This window comes from Ctenopharyngodon idella, chromosome 9 (assembly GCF_019924925.1).
Source record: "Ctenopharyngodon idella isolate HZGC_01 chromosome 9, HZGC01, whole genome shotgun sequence".
NCBI lineage: Eukaryota > Metazoa > Chordata > Actinopteri > Cypriniformes > Xenocyprididae > Ctenopharyngodon > Ctenopharyngodon idella.
The window spans coordinates 18,972,056-18,994,482 of NC_067228.1; the positions used below are offsets into that span (position 1 = coordinate 18,972,056).

The 22,427-nt window shown below is 37.4% G+C and overlaps 1 protein-coding gene across 4 annotated transcripts in view; it reads left to right on the forward strand.

Moving 5' to 3' along the window:
* fgf14 (fibroblast growth factor 14) overlaps nt 1-22,427 on the forward strand; it is a 143,079-nt gene that overhangs the window by 76,723 nt on the left and 43,929 nt on the right. For 3 of the 4 annotated variants that reach the window (XM_051905842.1, XM_051905843.1, XM_051905844.1), the window contains 2 exons: nt 18,607-18,717; nt 20,784-20,887. In XM_051905842.1, coding sequence (XP_051761802.1) covers nt 18,607-18,717; nt 20,784-20,887 — 215 coding nt within the window. Of the gene's footprint in view, nt 1-8,771; nt 10,144-18,606; nt 18,718-20,783; nt 20,888-22,427 lie in introns of those variants that run through there. The other variant, XM_051905841.1, reaches the window with a different exon arrangement.

Sequence of the window (22,427 nt, forward strand, 5' to 3'; positions counted from 1 at the left end):
TAGATTTAATCATCATTGGCAGTGCAATTTATTGTAATGCTTTTTTTCTCAGTTGGTCAGAACAAAAGTGGCAGACATGTTACTTACTTGTTCAGATGACATTTTCAAGTGAAAATTCTTATTTTGGTCATACTTCCAAGACATAGACTCTGTGCTTCGGAAGTACAGTATCCACACCGGTGTGGTGACTGACAGCAAACATTAGATTCATCCACGCTGAGGAGCCGAGCCGACGCACAACCCACGTAAAGATGATAATTCCGCAAATAACTGCAATTGCAGCTTTCAAACAGAGATGGTGACAAAGAGGCAAAACTTACAGACTGCAGCTTTAAAGAAATAGTTCAAAATCTAAATTCTGCAATAATTTTCTCACCCTTATGTTGTTCCAAACCCGTATGACTTCTGTGGAACACAAAAGGAGAAGTTTTGAAGAATGTTCACTATTCTTTTTCTGACACAAAAATTATTGCTTTACCACTAACCTGACTCCAATGGTACATGTTGACACTCTCAGCCTGCACTAGGTTTTTGTTGACGTAGCTTCAGCTTTCTCATTGTTTGCCATTCCAGATCAGTTTTCAAGGGAAGCGATATTTAATTCTGCAACAAAAGGTACAGTTCCTATTGATCTGTGGTATTGCTAATTTTAAATGAGTTTCACTTAGGTATAATATTACAACACAGTGATTTAATTAAGGGGGTATTAATATTTCAAGCAGGTTCCAGGTCAGTTGAAATGATTTCAGCACTGATAAGGCCTGTGTGTGTGTGTGTGTGTGTGTGTGTGTGTGTGTGTGTGTGTGTGTGTGTGTATGTGCTTTTAGAGTTGCTTCTGTGCTGCTCTGCATGGGGATACATTGACAAATGGATCAAGGCTGTTCATGAGAGATTCATAAACCTTCCTCAGAGGAATATTGACTCAACTGCCATGTGTTTCTAACACATTATAATCTGCCCGTCATTCAAAATAGCTGACATATTACACTATAACAAATGTATGTTGTCAGTGTGCAAATTCATTATGCATTCCATTTCAGCCAAGAGAACAAATCCTTGGGAGCAAGCTAGGGTAAAAAATCATCCGTCATGAAGCGAAAATGAGTGGGGAAAAAAATCCACTGAGCTATAGTAAGTTGACCAACAGGGATTTTCCATGTAACTGCTGAAACAGGCGGTCCAGAGAAAAAGGTTTAGATTAGGGATGGGCATTAGACTAAGCAGCTTGCTTGGTATTAGCATTCAATGGATGTACCTAATAGAAATCCCATTTATCTCATGAATTGTAGGGGGCAGTGATGTGTCTCTCTCTCTCTAGCATCCATGTTTATTGTCGCAGTCTCTCTTTCTCATGTTTGCCAGATTTGCCATTTAAATAATGTGTGTGTTTTGCATGTAGGGGTTTGTGTGGGTGTCCCGCAGGCCTTTGTTAGGATTTTAGGTGGGTGTGTTCTTACTTGATTTTATTTGGTACAGGCTAGTGCAAGAAACGGGCCATAGCATGTGGTGTGTGGGAGCAAAAACACTGCGGACGATATATCGAAGGGACGTTCCCTGTATGCCAACTTCTCCTTTAGGGCTTTCTCACTCTCTCACACTCTTACTAAGAGTCTGTCATCATGTTTGAACAGCTCACATGTCACTGCAGACTGTAGGTAGGCTGCATTTTACCCTTGGGCTCCAGTTTGAGATGAATGCATTTGTTTGTTTTTTTCAGAGAGAATGATGGGGATGTAGTGGTTCAACCTAATATGACTGTTAATGTCAGCCAGTCTTTCAGAAGCCAAGTCACTCCTCCATGCCCAAGTACAGTAAAATAATTAGAAATGTCTTCTGCTCTCAAGCACAACATATTGTACAATTTGACTCTTATGATCTGGTTCTTTTTGTGAATCAACAACATACAGCATGAGCAGTGTAGTCTGATTCACAAACAAATGACTCTTATGATCTGGTTCTTTTTGTGAATCAAAAACATGCACAACAAGCAGTGTAGTCAAAGTCCCTTTAAGACGAGTCATTTCACTCGGCGGCCATCTTTGAAATGCCTCTCAGGCATGCAAGTGCAGCTCCTATCTCTTTGAATGGGGAAACATAAAATTCTCAGAAGCTGTTTGCCAAGCTTTCGATTAAATTTCATATTTGAAATCACCAATGAAATCTCACAACAACTGTCTCATAAATTTTGTTTCTAAACGCTCGAATCATGGCAAAAAACGGTATTTTCCAGGCTGGATCAATCTTGTGTCTCATTTTGGAGGCGTGCGTCTGACTGTTTCTATAGGAACCGGAGCTTCTAACGGCCACTGCAGTGACATGATGACTTTACCAATCGACGATTGGCTCTTATTTAGAAGGCGGGACTTATTTCGCGTTGCACTTTCTCCCATTCAAAACAATACGAATGACGCGTCTTGTGTTATTCTATGGTCTTTGGAGTAGTCCAATTCACAAAAAAATGACTCTTGTTATCTGGCTTTTCTTGTGACTCAGAAACATACAGCATAAGCAGTGTAGTCCGATTCACAAACAAATTACTCTTATGATGATCTTTTGAGAATTAAAAACATACAGTGCCAGCAGTATTGTTCAGTTCATGAACAAATGATTCTTATTTGAATCAAAAACGCACAATGCAAGCAGTTAGTCTGATTCATGAACAAATTTCTTATGATCCAGTTCTTTTGTGAATCAAAAACATACAGTGTGATCAGTGTAGTCTCATTCATGAATGAATGTTTCTTATGAGCTGGGTCTTTTAAACAATAGATAACAAGACTTAAGAGAGACGATTAAGAGTCCTTTACTGAATTTAATCAATCAGAGCGAATGAATCAACATCTGACTCACTTATTAAACTGCAGGTTATCATTATTTTCAGTGATGTCTGTATCATTTATTATTTATATGTATTTCTAAAATGAGCAGCTCCCTGCTGTAAAAACAGAGCTGTGTAGGAAACACTGATGTCAGCTAACGGTGACTGTGCACTGGACCTCGATGTTCCCTAAAGCTGAAATTAGCGCATTTTAGATAACGTGGGTCTTTATAGCAGTGCTTTAACTTTAACTGAACTGAACTGAAGATAATTATCATTCCAGGGGTTTCTCAAGGCTATGCGCTTTTGGCCCATTTTGTGTGCTTGGAGGTCCCTTGGGTTTCCACGGGGAGATTACTTTGCAGAGTCCTTCCCTCTTCTCTCTCACAGATCAGAAAAAAGAGGGCTTTCCAGGCAGGGAATCAACTCATTTAAATTCACAGTCTCTGCCCAGCTTTCTCGGATGAGCTTTTTTCTTTTTTTTTTGCTCCAATGCTGACAAGACACTTTTGAATGTTGCATACTTAAAACCGGATCAAAGGACACGCAGAGACGTGAGCAGAATTTGTAACTCTTGTTCAAGGGAGCAGCTCTGTCTATATCCATCTCTTTGGAGCACATCCTTGCATTTCCCACCCCCCTGGTGGGAGTAATGGCGTGTGATGCGTTGTGTTCTTCTCTGTCATTTAGACTACACTCTCTCACAGTTTTCTGAGAAATTCACTCTGCTCTCACTGTTCAGGAGTCAGTGCTAAGCCAAAACTGAAGCTGTGTACATCACTGAGCTCTGATCTTCTTAGAGCAATATGGAACACATGTCAACAATGACTAAAAACAAATGACATTTTCAGGACAAACCCCCCCACCCCACCACCACCACACACCACACACAACTGCAGTAATGAAACCTTTTACCATTCTCAGATTTTCACATCAGTGAGTCCGGTCAGTGAGAAACCGCAACTAAAAATGACATTGGGAAATCACAATACCACTTTACACATCCAAAGGTGTTGAGGATTTCACATAAGACAGAATTCCCAATGTTCACACATACTGAGACTGGTGTCATGTGCCAGTAATAGAAGAAAGCTATGTACTAGTAATAGAAGAAAGCTAATTTTCTGAGTAAAAAGTGTGTGGTGCTTAACCATGCAAAACTCTTTGGGTTTTCTGGGTCATTACCAGGGTTGTGGCAATTGCTGTGCAGTTGTTAAAGTGTTTTAGTAAGTGTTTACTATGTAGATTGTATGTCCAATCACTAAGAAAAGTAACAGCATACCTTTGAAGTTGTTATATTATGTTAAACCAGCATACTTCTGAAGTATGAACAATAAATAAGCACCAATAATTATTATTAATAATTAAATAATAATAGTTAATATAAAATAATGTGTGTTGTTAATATAGTTTCGTTTATTTTATTTATGTAGCACATTTAATAAAGGAAAAAGGTGACAAAAGTGCTGCACGGGTAATTAAATAAAAATAATAGCAATAAAAAACAGGTATAACACAAAACAAGACAATAAAATTACACATAACAATAAATGATACAATTCTTACATTCTGATCTCAACGGTGAAAGAACCAGTTACTCTAATACAGTATATTATATAGTTAATATAAAATAATGTATTTTGATTGCTTATTGTTTGGCTAAGTAAGTTTTTGGCCCCTGATAAAATGTCTGTAGTTTGAGGGATATGTACTGTATGGTTGTTTACAGAGAAGCGTCCTTGCTCATTTTACTACATTAAGATACATTTGACATTTTCACCTCTGTAATGAGATTTGTTGTTGATATTTAAATGTCAAGCTTAATGGCAAAACCCTCAAGCTCAAACAGACTTGTATTGATTTGCTGGATCTTTTTTGTTCTTGTCTCATTAATCTGCAATTTGATTTAACACATGTGCTCGTCTTACATTGGCTTTTAGCTTGATTTAGAGACTTGTCACATTTATTTTTTCATAACGCAGAATAACACTGGCTTGCACATGCAGCCTATGCAAATCAGTTTCTGAATTGCTTTTTTTTTTGTACTTAAAGTGACAGAATCAAGTATTATAGTGTGTATATATATATATATATATATATATATATATATATATATATATATATATATATATATATATATATATATAATTAACAGTAGTAGTATCTAACACAGGATCATCCTTTGTTTCGTGTTTAAATTAGCAGGTCATGTCTAGTTAACATCTTGGAAAGAAAATATTGTTATTTTGAATTTTTAATGTAATCTTATGTAAACATGACTTCACTTTTGGCAGTCTGATTAAATAATAACCGAATAAAAAGTTATTAAAATCATGATATTGCTTCTGGCTTGTTAATCACATTGGAAGTGGAAGGTGAAGTTGAGTGCAATCCATTATGGTACACAGAATCCCACGCAGGGTCCTCTGCTTGTGTACTGCATATTTTGTCAAATGTTGTAGGTCATTCCATGCAAACAGAACATTTGCAAACTGTGCACAGTATACATATTGCATACAAAATAACATGAGAAATATGGTAATATGTCATTCAGAATATACATATGGCTTTTAGACCCTATAGTTTTTAAGTAATATTGTCAATTATTAGTACTTATTTTGAAGTAATCTGGTTCTAAAATAAAATGACACTTTGCTGCTATTGTAGATATGATGAGAATAAAACTTTTTTATATATGATTGCCATTTGGTTTAATACTATATATACAATGGCCTAATACTATTGTATATATCTTTAATGCTGATACAGCTTTTCAATATCACCAGAATTACAGTAATATTGTTTTAATGTTGTTTATGAGACTTGGAATTGCAGTCTAGATTTTTTTTTAGTTAGTAAAAAAAAAAAAAAAAAAACATCTGGAAAATGAGAGAATGACATTTTTTTTTCCCCTCTTACTTTTGGTAGATCCTCCAGTAATTCCCTCAATATGAGAGAGAGTCATTCTCCGCCACTTAAACAGAAAACTCATTTCTCATTTTCCTTTTAATCCTGTGATTTGTTACTCCCAAATCAAGTCTGCTTTATTAGCTTAAGCGGTTCAAGCAGATGATGGTGAGATTTCTGTGCAAAACACTGACACATTCAAAGTCTTAGAGCCTCACTGTCTTCAGCTTCTCAGAATGGTGACATTTCACCAAGCCGATTAAACCCCGATGTCAACAACACTAACTAAAAATCATTACTTTCTCCTCGATTAAATTAAACTTCCTCTCCCACACCAACAGTGTGAAACAATTTGATTTAAACAAAGCGCTAAACCTCATGTTTTCCTCTTGTCTCAGCGCGTATGACGTTAACTCCAATTTACAACTGCTGTCATCATGACGGCTAATAAAAGCAGGACGACCCTAAAGGCTTCCATAGTGATACAAACTATCGACTTGTTTGTTTGGTGTCTCTGTCTGCTGTGACATTTCTTGAAGTAAGATGTAGTCCTCCTGTTCTCATCGCTCCACTGAGCTTTGGTGCATTTGTAGTTCTTATTCCCATCCACCACTATCTCATCCATCATTCTTTCCCTTTGATATTTGGGTAGCTTAGAGCACTGGGCATTTGTATAGAGCATATACATTTGTGGGTGTATATATATTTATATACTAGCTGTCCATTCTCTTTGATTTCATATGGTGTTGTATCATATGACATTTACTAGAATGACCGTGTTTCATTCATCTTGTCAGCTAATGTTCATAAAAGACCAGGTGGAAGACAGCGTGGGAGGCTGGAGTTGGCTCACGTTTAAATAGCAGTTAATTAGTTCTACATCAAAAGTGCTTCTCTTGAATTACACATCTGTTCTCTTATGATCTTTGAGCTTTGCTGTTCGCATGGGCGCTTCTGCACTAAACTCTAGGTAAAATTGAGCAAAGTACAGAACGCTTCAGCTCATCATAATTAAAAGTTCAAAGTGGAACATTGTTATTTAAGAGATGCCTCTGAAGTCTCGGAGGAGATGGTCTCAGCCAGCTGAACAGCAATTGTTTGGGGCAGATCTTACTAATAATGTTATCTGTGAGTATAGACCCTATAAATGGGGCCATGTCATTGACAGCCAGGCAGGGAAATGCGCTGTTACCTCGGTTGAATGTGCAATGGGTTTACTATGGAGTCTCATACGTTCAGAAGGAAAAAGCATGTAGGTATGTGCGCACTCTCATATTCATGACAATGCAGTTGTCTCTCTATATTTTTATTTTAAAGAAATATAGTAATCTCTTGCATGTGCAAGTTGATTCAGAATTTAAATGCTTGTTTGGTCTGTCTTTTTGTCATTGGGTTTGCTGTGTAGTCCATTTGCCATCTGATTGCTTCATTTTATTTTGAGTAAACGCTTCTGAAGCGTAAAGTTTCCTGCCATACACTAAAGATTAAAAGGCAAAAGATCCAATTCTGTATTCATGAGACTCAGAAGTTAACTAAAAATATGCCACAGGCATGTTCTTTCATTCCTCTTTTTTTTTTTTTTTTGTCGTTTGTACCGCAGTCTCGTTGATTACTGACTTTTTTATTTTGCATAATCGCTTGTTCTTTTTCTGTGCACAAAGTCATGTTGTCAGACTGTAATACCTCTATTTGTGTTATGTTGCTTGCAATGTTGATTTGCATTTACTATATAAATGTTAAAGCAGCTATTTATAACAGCTGCATAACTTGAATTAATAAGCTATTAACCAAAATGATTGCATTATATAATGCTTTATATCATCAGTTAAGGTACATTAAATAAGGCTTTTTGATTCATATATTTTCAAATATATATACATTTGAATGTCCATGAGGTACAGATGTGTTAATGTTAATGGCTTGCTTATTCATGAAACCTAGTGATCTGTCTGTGCTATTGTAAATAAATGGAGTCATAGTTAAGCTGACAGTGTCCGCTGCTGGCGGCTGCGCAAACTGCAGTGGCTGCCTCACCGACAATGATGCAGTCAGTTTAAGCTCTTATTATTTTAGCAGTCTGGTATTTCTGTAATCATATAATTTGTTCAGGTATGCTTATAAGGTTAGTTGTTTTCCATTTTAATACAATAAGACTTTTGTGAATGTATATGAATGTGTTTATTATTCAAATGTATATTCCATATATATATATTTGCATTTTCTCTGTAATATGCTCAAGCAGTGACAGGTGTGGAAATACCATTTCAGAGTTTCACTGTCAGTCTATTTAGGTGGAAGGGGTTGAAAAACATCAGGGGGATGAAAGACTGAATATTTCATTGCAGTGACAAACAGCAGATGGCCCTCTTGAGTTTCTCTCTCTTTTTTTTTTTTTGTAATTCCTCCTCTGTGATTGTGTTTCTCTGGTGATATTAATCTAAATGAGAAAATACTGTGTTATTGGGGCATGATATTAAATTGGCACCCCAGCCCTTATCGCAACTCTCATTACCATATGATTAAAGAAACAGGCGACTGATAAATGTAGGCCTATAGCAAAAACATATGCACTCATCCGCACAATGCGTTACGTAGGTGTGTTTGTCTAAAGCACTGGGGGTCTCAGTAGCACCTCAGAGGTGTGCTGTAGTCCCGGTTCATTTTGCACTCATGGGGCGTATCGGTGGGGTTGTGTGAAATTAATTTCTCAGACATTCAATTCTCAGGCTTTCTGTCTCATGAACATGAAAGAAATTATGCTTGAGGATAGTTCCTAATACACACAATCCAGTGAAAAATACATGTTTTTCTGCGTCTCAAATTTGTAGAATTAGAATAATATATTCAGGCATCTTAATATATTTTATAATTAAATATTTTTGGCGCCTGTCAACTTCTATAAACACTAAATTAGACTATATTAGATAAAGTATATATATATTTTTTTATCTAGGCTAAATGTTATCAGCGGTTTGAATCTTATTATCAGCTCGTGCACACAGAGAACAATCCTTCCGTGCAGATATATACGGACATGAAGTGAAGGGTGTTTTTTTTCCCCTCGTCTTTGAAATGATGGCAAAGGAGGAGTTTGTCGTTAAGACTTGTTGATGATCCGTGAGGCTGAGGCGGGAAGCGCGTGGTCGTTAAGACTTGTTGATGCCGTTGATCTATGAGGCTGAGGCGGGAAGCGCGTGCGCCTCAGTCGCTCCGTTTGGAGACGCTAAATGAGCTCGAGTTGGAGGATGAAGAGGAGCATTTCTTGAATACGTTTTCTTTCCTGGCTAACGTTAGCACCTATGCTGCACATCTGTGTACTCCAGCTTCTGGCAAAGACTTTTTTATTTGAGTTTATTTATTTGTTCGTTCCTGTCACACCGGGTAGACGTCATTCTCACCGGAGCCGCTCAGTGTTGCTGACATTTTTCCATCACAAGACATGCTGCTTTAGAAAAGGAAAAAAACGCACATCGTTATTGAATAACCACGCGACCTAGAACATGGGACTGAATGGGGAGTGATCGTCTGAACAGATCCCTTTTCAACAGTAAACACCTTCGTTGCAACTTCAAGTCACCGTCGTTACGCCGTCGGAAGATGAGTGAACGTTTGAACATAACCGGCGTGGATATCTGCTAAACTTGGTGAATATGTGAGACATGAATATGTGTAGTCGTAGGGCTCCACCTGGGAGACGAAGGTGGTCGCGTTTCTCCGCTTGACAGCTCAGAACGAAAAACGCTTTGTTTGTTCAGACTCCGGGAGTGGACGTCGCTGCCCAGGGTGCTGAATTTCATCAGGACCGGGTCAAACATAAAGGAAGGAAAGTGACGGATCGGAGAGACTCTCAAGCGTGACGTGAATATATTTTCATATTCCATATTTTGGAGGAGACGGGCAACTCATGTCATAATCATTCCGAAAACCATTGTGCAATCAGGAATGAAAAGTAACCTGCGAGCCGTGTGACTTCGAAATGAAAATTGGAGAACATGTGAAATACGGACAGTTGAGTAACACTTCACCTTTGTATTCATTATGCTAATTCAGTGTCTTATTTCGCCATTCGTGATGTGTGGATACCTTTGATCATCGTCCGTGCATTTCAGAGGGCAGAGCACAAAAACAGTCGCAAAAATGGGACAATAATTGAAACAGATCGGGCGGTTTGTTGTTGTTGTCTGTGCTTTGTGTGTAAGGAGTTCAACAGCCCTGTTTTTGAGACATGGCAGCGGCGATTGCCAGCGGTTTGATCCGCCAGAAGAGACAGGCACGGGAGCAGCATATAGACCGACCATCCACTAACAGAAGGAGAAAAAGCCCAAGTAAGAATAAAGGGCTTTGCAATGGGAACCTGGTCGACATCTTCTCCAAAGTGCGAATCTTCGGCCTCAGGAAACGCAGACTACGACGACAAGGTGTGGGAAGTTCCGTACACAAACCATAATTGTGCACATAAGAAGTCTATGCTATGTCTAATGTCTTGAGATAATACGCCCCCATTTCATTTTCACATTCAGCTTTGACAACAAGGTTTATCTCGACGAGAATAGCTTATAGAGTTTGTATAGACTTGTGTTGTGTCTTGACAGATTTCTTTGACAGGCAGTTTTATTTTCATCAGTCTGCAAATCTGTCATTATTTTTTAATACAAATTGCCAATTCAGTTACAAGACCACGCGTTCAATCTATGTACGTCATACTTTCAAAATAATTCTCAGTATTTTCTTAAGGCCAGAGCTAGATAGGATTTTTATACTAAGCTAAACTGTTTGAAATATTCTGAGATTTGGCAACCTCTCTCCCAGTCTCTGCTATACCCTTGAGAGGTGTTGATGTTGAATTATTGGCACATTTCATGTATGCAAGTAAAGCAGCAGGTGCCCAACATGTTGAAGGAAAAAAAATGCTACCACTATATCACACCATCAGTAAACAACATCCAATGACAGCTTATCTTAATGGAAATGCCAGTGACACAATATTCAGTTTAGGTAAGATTAAAATTAAATTGCAGGTTTCCTGTCACCCCCACAGCAATAGAGACCTGTTCAGATAAAAAACGAAATGAAAAAATGACACGACTTAAATATTTATTATACATGTTAGTATTTTTAATAATATCAATAATACATTATAGTCATACAGCACTTGTATATATCAATTTAATTTACATAGAGAATATATTTATATAATCAGAAAATAAGCAATTGCTTAGGATACAAACAATTAATCTTATAAATTGACAGTCAGATCATTAACAGTCTTATATCAACATCATAATCACGAACCAGAAAATATATGTGCGTACATTTTTGGCCTGCAAGCAAAAATTAAAAAAAAAAACAAAACAAAACAATTGTAGGCCAGCAGCTTTTCCAATAGATGAGCTATACAGTCTGATAAAACTATATTAGAGGTGGCGATTTGCCATACTGTATATCATGGTACCTGTCAGAGATGTCCAGAGGGGAATCTTGCACAAATAAGTAGTGAGTAAAAGATGTAGTTGTTGCCAGGAGAAACTGCGAGTGATGAATTAGCCCTGCAACGTCTCGACTAACGTGCACCTGTGACGGCCATCTTATTACAGATGGCGAACAGCTCATGGCCTTCCCTTACACTCCTAGGTTTAACTTTTTTGGAAAGCTACTTGTAGGTCAAGCTTACCCACAATGTCACTGTGTACAATTGAAAACATTTAAATAAGGTATCTTTAAGCATTTGCTGTTTAAGATGACTTCCAGTGCTCACAGCTGGTTAGACAGCCACTTTTGAGTCCTTCTGCCTGTTGCGTTGTTGCCTGAGTTACTTTTGACGGAGCACCCCCTGGGATTTACCTCATTAATTTCCCATTGCAGCTAGATTTACAAAATCTTCAGTGAGCATTTTCACAGCCTTGAGGGCTCACCAGGGGCTCTATGAAGCTGAGCGTTAGCCTGCCCACCCTCCTAGGCTCTTTCACATGTAGCCTGTGTACTCAGGAGAAATAATGGTTAGCTTAGTGGTGGTAATTTAGTAGTGGTCACAAGAAGGACACATTCAACATAGCTTTTGAGCACAGCCTGCCATCGTACGAGGCAGTGAGCTGCTACATTCGTCTCCATTTTAACTCTTACTTTTAGGTCGTGACATGCAGACGATAGAAATATTCCCCAGAGTATGGAAAAGCATGTACAGACCATGAACTAAGACATTTTGCCTTGTGGCAGTGTAGTAACAGAAATCAGAGAAGACAGACTTCTGCAAGCATATTTTTAGTGTCCTTTAGGTTTGTCAAACGAACGATGATAATAATGTGCAAAATCAGTTTGCCAAAAGAAAGGTAACATTTTTTTCCTCCTGCATTTGGAGTGCTAGTGTGGACCTCAAGCTTAAAGGGTTAGTTCACCCAAAAATGAAATTTCTGTCATTATTTACTCACCCTCGTGTCTTTCCACATCTGTAAGACCTTCATTCATCTTCAGAACACAAAATAAGATATTTTTGATGAAAGTCGTTATTTTTGTTTTGTTTTTGCCCACAAAAAATATTCTCGTCGCTTCATAAAATTAAGGTTGAACCACTGCAGTCACGTCAACTGTTTTAACGATGCCTTTAGTACATTTCTGGACCTTGAAAGTGTCGGTTAAATGGGCGAGCCATATACCTCTCGAATTTCATCAAAGATATCTTAATTTGTGTTCTGAAGATGAACGAAGATCTTACGGGAGTGGAATGACATGAGGGTGAGTAATTAATGACAGAATTTTCATTTTTGGTTGAACTAACCCTTTAAGGTTTGGCCAGCGCGACAACCAAAAACATTAAACAAGGAAGTCCTTATATTATAACAGCCCTAATATACCGTTTAATGTTGACTTATTTGACTTTCTAGACTCTCAAGCAGAATGCTGTTATTGACAGGTTTTGACCAGATTATGACAGAGATATGTGTTATGTTGCATTGAATGTGTCTTGTTCCAATGATTTATTATTATTGAACATTTTCAAGCTGTTTATTTCAGACTTCTATACATGTGTAAACACACACACACACACACAAAAACTTTTAAATTGGGTTCTCACTCAATTTTTGCCAAGATTGTCATCCAAAACAAATTCCGGGATCATAAAATATTTATTTGCTCATAGGTCAAAATTGAATAAAGAATCAATAGTAACACAGAATTTAATAACATATGTATGTCTAAGAAAAGATAAATATCTCAGTATTTTTAAGCAAAGCTTTTCCAACATTGGCACAAGGTCTTTTGTTTGTAAGGTACCATTTCAATTTAAGATGTCAGAATGGACACAGACAGTTGACTTCAAATGCTCAGTCAATGCTGTCAGTTGTGAACAAAGTTTTTGATAAATGTACATTATACAATCTGACAGTTGTTGTTGAACAGTATGTTTTAGCTTTTACAAAAGATTTCACTGGGGTCACAACAACAGTTGTAAAATTGCAAATGACTTTAGGCTGGCATAGGTATCTTAGAATAAAGGTTGATTAAGCCTCTCTATAGGTCAGATATTGAAATTGACCAACTGTTGGTATATATATTCCACTTAATTTGGATGTTTCACCCTTATGCCATTTCAAGCCATCCATGTCTGATTAACGAGGAGGTTGAGCTGTTTGTAAACGTCTATGACTTCAGAAAATATCTGAGAAATGGCTCCAGACGTGAAAGGTCTCCATCAAGCCGGTGAAAACAAGTACATCTTTCATTTATTTAAAATCTCTTTGTTCAAAACAGAGCGGTTATCTGTTTGCTTGCATCTCGGAGTGCTGCTATGTAGCAATTTTTAACCTTTTTTATTTCACAGGATATTTTATGTCCCATGGCCATGAAAAAATAAACATTGCTGTGAAGTGATTGCTTACTAAAATGCCCTGTGGCAAATTTAATTTATAAATTTAGTAGGTGGAAGGTTGAACAAGTTCTTTTATGGCAAAATATATAACGCTAACCTTGTATTCAAGTTTCGCTAAAAGCATAGTGAACCAGGAAGGGTGCAGAAAATATCTTTATCAATTAACTGCCCAGAACTTAGATAGTTTTGTGGTATTTACTGTCATTTTGCACTTCTGCATTTATCCACGTTAAAAGTTCAGTGCTCTGATGATTATTATCCAGATAAGTGATAAATATGACAGAGATTCTTCGCCGCAAGACATGGTTCAACACGCTGTTTGGACGGTACGTGTTGCGTCCAATTAGAATGCTCAATGGAATGGAAGACCACCAGTGGAGACTTGCTTTTAATCTCTCTCTATGCTAAGTCTCATTAAAAAGTCTGATGAATCTTGCATACACTCAATTAGTCCTGACTGAAAGTGCACAGCGCCTCCTTTAGTCTTGAGTGTAAGGTGGTGCTTGTTCTTGCACTGTGTAAATTATGAGCTTGATGTCAGTTCACCTATAATGACTAAATTATTCTCTTTACATGTTTTCATTTCCACCATGTTCCACAATGTTAAGGTGATAATGATATTCATTGTTATGTACAGAGGTGAGTGATATATATATAGTGTATGGAGTATAAATCTCATAATACTAGTAGTTTCAAGATTTAATGTAATGGCAGGTCTTTCTCAGTCCTTCCTGTGACCATGAATAGTGCGGGTGTGCTTACGAAAGCTGGAAAAGCCCTTCTCTTGTTCCTGAAAGTCTATAGTGGGTCAATCACATGTGGTTAAGACTGCAGCTGGTGCTGTGTGCAGTGAGACATGCCCCCCCAACTCTGTCTGTCTGATGATAGCTGCCTCCACCTGTCTGTCTCCTTCTGTCTCTCTATCCACCACACACACAAAACCATGCACCTGCCGCTAACCTGAATGCTAAGAACATCAATCATCTTTAAAAAAATAGAAGTATTTTCCAGAAATGTCATGATGCTTGATTCTTCATGCTCAATGTGACAATAAAACAGTTAGTAAAGATAGTGAAGTATATGATTTTAAGGGATAATCCACCCAAAGATGAAAGTTCTGTCAACATTTTATCACCCTCATGTCATTCCAAATTTGTATGAATTTCTTTCTTCTGTGGAACACAAAAGAAGTTATTTTGAACAACACTGGAGCCCTCTGACTTCCATATACGAAAAAAAACAAACACTTAGATAATTCTCAAGATAATTTACAGAAGAAAAGAAAGTCATATAGTTTTGGAACAACATTAGGGTGAGTAAATGATGACAGCATGTTTTATTTTTGGGTGAACTATCATTTTAGGCATTTTTTTGTGGAAATAATGAGTGAGAGATGTATGTACTGTATGAGATTTATGTTCTGCCGCTTTTCCACCGTCGGGCAGAACGGTTCTTAGAATGGTAAGGAATGGTTCCAGTTGTGTTTCCACTTGAGCCTGGTACGGCACGGCACGATTACAAACTGTTCTTGGAATTCTCGGCATGGTAATCTAACCGTCCTGAATTGTGCTGGTAGAATCCGTGAAGTGACGTCGCCACTCAGGATTGGTCACTTGTCTGTTGCCTGGCTACCAGTTACTCTCTAGCTGGCTTAGCGCTCTATTTGAGCAACGTAAACACAAATTAATAATAAAATTAAAATAAATATCTGATCATCCTCCATAACGCGGTCTTTATTTACATCTCATTTCATCAGTAAACTGTTGCGTTACCAAGGCAATTACTGACACTTTTTATAACATTCCAAAGAGGGCCGTGATCAGCCCCACAGTGGGAAATGAAACCGTAAACGTACCAGCTGGCCCAGATCGGCAGGGAATGGAACGGTTACGCAATGAGAACCGTTCGGCCTGACGGTGGAAAAGCGGCTTATGTTGATTACCTGGATGCCATTTACATTGATTTTGCTAAAGTAAGGTTCATTATGATTTTTTCGATGTGTAGCGATAATGTTTCATAACTCATTTTGCACCATTTGTGCTGCAGATTTTCTATGGTTTTTCCCTGATAGGTGATAAATCCCATAGGCTTACATTAAAGGAGGAAGCTGAGCCGTAGCTAGAGACCAGAATATCATAGACACTCAAGATGGGCTCTTTTTGGCCCAGTAAGAAACCACCTAGCAACCACCCAGAATACCCTAGCAACTACATAGCAACGTCCTAGCACCACCCAGAAACACCCAATTGCAAACCCCCCCCAAAATAAAAACACATTAACAATGTAGTAACATCCTGGCATTACACTGGTGAGTTTTGCATGAGAAAGCACCACTCATATTTTCTTCAGAAAATGTACAAATGTCATTTTCCTTGCATCCTCTCCATATTGCATCCATAACTTTGGGGATGCACATAGAACCATAGCTCATGCCCGTCTCTTTGATTTTCCTCTTTGTTTTTTTTCCCTCATAGTGCCCGTCTAAGTAAATTCTGGGGAGCTCTTTGCTGTCTTTAAGCGTCTGTCTTTAAGGATGCTGTCTCAGCACTATCACTGTGTAGGTGGAGGCAGATATCATAAAGCACCACTGTGATTAGCATTCTTTGTATCTCTCTTTCCCTTTAAACTCACCCTCTCCTTCCTTCTTTTGTTCTTTTCTCTCGCCCTCTCTTTCTTTTTCTCTCTCCACCTTTGATGTGCCAGTTTCTTCAGCCCTGCCCTGGCGAAAACACAGGCAAATCCAGGGCAGCAGGCCAATGGTAAACAGCAGCATTGTACCTACATCAATATGACAAGGCAGTTATTTGTTTACCAGCCTGGAGTTAAGCACAACAAGGCTGGTTGAGTGCATCGCAGGAGGTCCTTATAACCAAATGAGACTACAGCATTTTATGCTGTTAAAAATCCTTCGGTTTTTCCTTCCTGTCTCTTGAAATTGGTGTCACCCGCATCTATTTATGTCATTACCCCCAAGCAGTGTTTGCTAAAGCACAACACAGCCTCCCCAGAGTTAAACAACCAGAGGTAGTGTTTTTTTGTTGTTGTTGTTTCACACCATTGTTTTACAATTCGCACATACTGCATTTACAATTTTAAAGGAATAGTTCCCAAAAAAAAACATTTACTCTTCCTCATGTCATTCTAAACTGTGTGACTGCAAATTTAGCTGAAACTTTGTACATTATGATTGATTTGAAGATACACAGTTATTGATGTCAAACCTGGAGAAACGCGTCTCCCTGTGTAATGTAGGAGACTGAGAGAATTTGGTGTGAATGCTTGGTGCTGCTTTTGAACGCTCCTCCACCACGTCTATGTATTTAGATGAGTTCCAACAGTGCAAACTGCTGTTCTGTGTCTTCTGAATTAGCACCGTCTAGTATGCAGATGTCCGGTATTCCCTTAGCGATACTTCTGAGCAGACGCATCTTAAAACAACGTAGCTGTAATGTGTGTATGTGTGTGTTAACTGAAGTTAAGGACAGTGTTTTGATAGAACCTTCTTTGGTTTATTAGCTCCTTTAGATCTCCACTCTCATATGACAAAACAATCTGTTCCTCTTACTGTTCTAATCAAGAAGTCATGATGAACACAGGAACAAATTCATACAGAATCAGTTATTGACATAAAAAGAACCAGAGGGGACAGACTTTCCATTATCTTCATTCTTACTACAGTATTACATCATAAAATCCAATTTAATTTGTGCATGCAAAATAAGGGGCATTTGTAATTATGAAACCTTTCCCTTCTGTTTAGCAATCAGATTACAGTGCTTCTCAAACTGTCCGTGAACGGTGACTCAGTGAGCTCACTTGCCTGGTTACCTCAATGATTTGTCTGATAAGCTGCCTGTTGATATCAAATTATAATTATCTTTGTATCTTTTGCTGTTCTGCTTCACATTTATGTCATCACATGATGTAACTATATTCTTTTATTATTATTATTATTATTATTATTAATAAGAAAGAATGTGTTTCTGTATGGCAGGGCTGTAACCACCATAGACATGAGATGTTCACAGAAAATGAGTGTGAATTCCAATGTGATGCTTTAGTTTTAATGGTGGAAGTGTGCGTGGTAAAATATCCAAGATTAAATGTCTGGCTACTTACAACTGTTTTATGATGTTCAACGATAGACAGTAATATCTAGTAATCCAAACTACTCAACTTGTTTTTTATGAGATTTTGCCATTTTGAATTGAAAATATATACTATACATGATCCATGTAATTCATAACTGAATGTGACGGGACAAGAAATGTTTTGCATTTTTGACACATTAGACATGAATGTGTGCATAGTATATTTTAAAATAAAATAGTATTTGCAAATAGTTTAAATTGATTACTTCATAATTAGACCTAGAACTTCTTTTGCAGTACTTATTTGTTTTTTATTTCCATAAATCTCTTTTAATCCTGTAATTATTTAATTCTATAAATAAAAAAGACCAATACATGGCCTTACTGTATGGTACTCGGCACTAGGAGGTCAAGATAAATCTTTATCAGGCCCAGCTAAAGAGGGCGCTACTGAGTCTCTTTCATACTGCACAGCACAAAATGCCTCATAGTTTTTCTAGGATAGATTTTCTTGACAAATATTTAGCTACCCTTCTGCATAAACAGGCTTAAAGAGATAGCTTACCCAAAAATAAAAATTTTGTCATCATTTATTCACCCTCATATCGTTCCAAAACTGTGTCACTTTCTTTTTTTTCTGTGAAACATAAAATATTTTGAGAAATGTCTGTGTTTTTTTTTTTTTTTTTTTCTCCATACAATGAAAGTCAATTGGCTCCAATGTTATTTGGTTCCCAGGGTTGTTCAAAATATCTTATTTTGTTTTCCACAAAAGAAAAAACAGAACAGAATTTTCCTGTTTGGGTGGACTATTTCTTTACATTGTTATTGTTATGTATTGGTAGATTACATAAACTTACTTTTACATTCATGGTGTCTGTATATTCTATAGTTCAAGAACTCTTGTTTTCTGTCTTCCTCCACAGATCCCCAGCTCAAGGGTATAGTGACCAGGTTATATTGCAGGCAGGGATACTACTTGCAGATGAACCCAGATGGATCTCTTGATGGGACCAAGGATGACAGTAGTAATTCTTGTGAGTTTCCTCTAATTTCATAATCATTGCACATAATAAATAATCAAAACATGAAAATGTTTCAAAAGAAATGACTCCTGCTTGATATGTATGGTGGGAAAAATGCTACACTTAAAAGGTAAAGTGTGCACAAATGCATATCATTACTTTTACTACACACACTTTTAAAATCCCTGTTACTGATTCATTTTCTGTAGTTATCACTGTTGCTGATATGGCAGTAGGCTGGTCCTTGGGGAGACGTGTGTGTGCATGTGAGGTGATAACTCAGGAGGCAATGGTGTATTATTAGCCTCTACTGGGCCTGCTTTTCAAATGCTTCAGGCCAGCTGCTTAATTTGATTTTAATATGCAGCTGTACCGACAGAGTGACATACAGAGGGCTCTCTGTCAGTCACACACTCTGAGAGAAGATGACACTTGACATTTGTGACACCTACACAAATTCAGAAAACAACTATAGAGGTGGCGTATAACAATATAAAAACCGATGATTATTCATTTTTCAAAGTAATCAAAGTTTTACTAAGGTAATCAAACAACAACAGTAACTAGATTTTCCTTTTCTAAAGGCAGAACATTTTTGATGTTTTTCATTTTAGGTAAAATTATCATTTTTTTATATGGGTTATTTATATAAATTAACCCAAATATAGATAGAAAAAATATACACCCAAAAGTATTTGGATAGTCTTGGACACTTAAGCCACCCTTTGATGAGATGTAATTGCAAAATATTAATACATTTAATTGCATTAGATAACAAAATCCCAAACAAAGTGTTATCTGCAAACAAATAATTCTATACCTTTTCTCCAAAATAAAGTTTTTGCTATCTTTACAAAGACTTTATATATAGAAAGACAGTGTGCACTCGTAGTACTATGAACGGGTGAAAGTGCATTGCGCAATATGGCGGAATAAGTCCCACCTTCTAAATAAAAGAGTCAATTACTGATTGGTAAAGTCATTGCGTCACTGCAGCTGCAGTTAGGAGCTCCGGTTGCAAAGTGCTTGTGTTGTCTTAAAAATAAATTCCACTTGGATTTTTGTTTGTATGATTTTTTTTTTTTTTTTTTTTTCATTTTTGTTAAAATAATAGTTATTAATATGGATTATTTATATAAATTCTGTAAGCTGCAAACCCATATATAGATAGAGATGGAGGGAGAGAGAAACAGTGGCGAAGAATGAAATTGCATGAGGGATTTCAATATCATGCTTGCTTTGGAAGACAAGGATGCAAAGTCCATTTTGTGCCCTTGTAAGAATCCGTTCCAATGTGCCTGTGGAGCACTTCCAGAAACTCACTTTGATATAAATGTCCCACTCATATTTTGCCACACCAGAATCTTCTAGACCAGGGCTTTTCTGAAATCATTTTCATTGAAGCTCGCCGGGAGCTCTGCCAATTACCAGTGAGTTGAAGTGAGTTCATTACACTTTAGGTTTAAATCACCCCTTTGGATGCACTTAGTGTCACCAGCTAGGCTGTTACTTCCCTCCAGTACAAACAATGGCCGTTACCTCACAAGAGCGAAGAGCTGCTCCAACAACAAAAGATCCATTAAATCTGCCATGCACTACTACTGCCTCCAATCGCTAGCCTTCTATGCTCCAGCTTGTAGCGCCAGGCTTCTGTTGCTGCCCACTGGGCATAAAAACAATTATTTTACATAATATGAGGCCTCCATTCAATTTCTGTGTATCAGTTTTTATGCACCACACTATCCCTGTTTATGCACGCTGTAGAGTGCAGCTCATGTTCAGTTTATGGGTTCAGATTTGAAGCCCAATGTTTATCTTTCTAATTCCATTTTAGTGAAGTTTGCTATTTTTATTGGGGATAGGGGTTGTTCTACATCATAATCGCTCTTAGATCTGCATAGCAACATTCAAAAACACTTTACTGTACTCACATTTTCTTCAAAAATTCTAACAGTTTTGTTTTCATTTTCAAATTTGTCAGAAATTCCACAATTCCAAACTTCTTATTTTAGATATTATTTGTTGAAATTTAAATTCATGGAAAATTCGCATTTGTTAACCCCTGTATTGTTTTACAGCGTTGTTCAACCTCATCCCTGTGGGCCTTCGGGTCGTTGCTATTCAGTCTGTGAAGACGGGCTTGTACATCGCCATGAATGGAGAAGGCCATCTGTACACATCAGTGAGTACACAGTGTTTGAAGAATTCAGGTCTGACAGATGGCAGTTTCTTCAAGATTCTGTTGCTCTGTACCAGAAGCTCCTTCTAATTCAGTATCCTAGCTGAAACAACTGATTGTTTGTACATGGGAGAAGTGATACACAGCTGATTCCAATAAAGTTTTTCTACTAGCATTTTGCTAAGCTATACATGCTAATCTTCAATAGCCACACAAATATTGGGTAAGATATTCCAGTGTAATTAGACTGAAGTATGTCTCAAGAAACCTTACTTGGTTCTGGTACAGGTTTTGGTTGGATTTTAAATTTACAATAGTTTAACTATGAAATGTCATGTCTTTGTGATCTTGGACACATAAAAAAATCTGAACACACAAAATTGCCCACACTCGCTCTCAGTATCAGTCCCTGGACCTCTCTCAGATGTCGGCATAGCCATCTCATTTACAATGACGCATCAGCTCAGGCTCAAAGCTGATTCCCTTTTCACTACTCCTTTATACCCCTAGAGCTCAAACTTGTCTGAAAATATATTCTCTCTGCAGGTAAAAGATGAGTCATTGTGACAGCTGCAAATTTTGCAGAACATCTTGTCATCTATTATTTCATTCTGTAAAAACTCATATTGCACTAATAAACAGAAGTGGGACAAAATCTGTCCAAATAGGTTCACAGGTAGCTGATAGAAGTTACATACAGTGCTGCTTGAAGGTTTGTGAACCCCTTGCAGAATCTATGAAAATGTGAATAATTTTAACAAAATAAGAGGGATCATACAATATGCATGTTATTTTTTGTTTAGTACTGTCTTGAGTAAGATATTTTACATAAAAAATGTTTACATATGGTCCACAAGACAAAAAAATTGCTGAATTTATAAAAACGACCCACTCAAAAGTTTGTGAAACCCTTGATTCTTAATACTGTGTGTGGTTACCTGGATGATCTACGACCGTTTTTTTGTTTTGTGATGGTTGTTCATGAGTCCCTTGTTTGTCCTGAGCAGTTAAACTGCTCAATATTCTTAAAAAAAATCCTCCAGGTTCCGAAAATTCTTCAGATTTCCAGCATCTTTTGCATATTTGAACCCTTTCCAGCAGTGACTGTATGATTTTGAGATCCATCTTTTTACACTGAGGACAACTGAGGGACTCAAACACAAGTATTAAAAAAGGTTCAAACATTCACTGATGCTCCAGAAGAAAACACGATGCATTAAGAGTCAGGGGTGAAAACTTGAACATAGGTGCATCGCAATTCGCGTACTTGTGTACTATTCTATGACTTTTTTAAGTACAAATAGTGCAAGTAGTGCGTTCACACAGAAAATTCCAAAAAGAAAAAGTGCACTTTAAATACCCGGATGATGCACTAAATTAATGGAAAAAACAAAGTGTGGAATGTGGGACACTTCATGCACTCAACTGTCGCAGCTTTAATTACGTTGCGGAGGGTGAGGGGGATCAGACTCCGATGTTTAATGACAAAATAAAAGTATAAAATTCATACACTACATGGATGAGTACATAGTGCATAAGTACA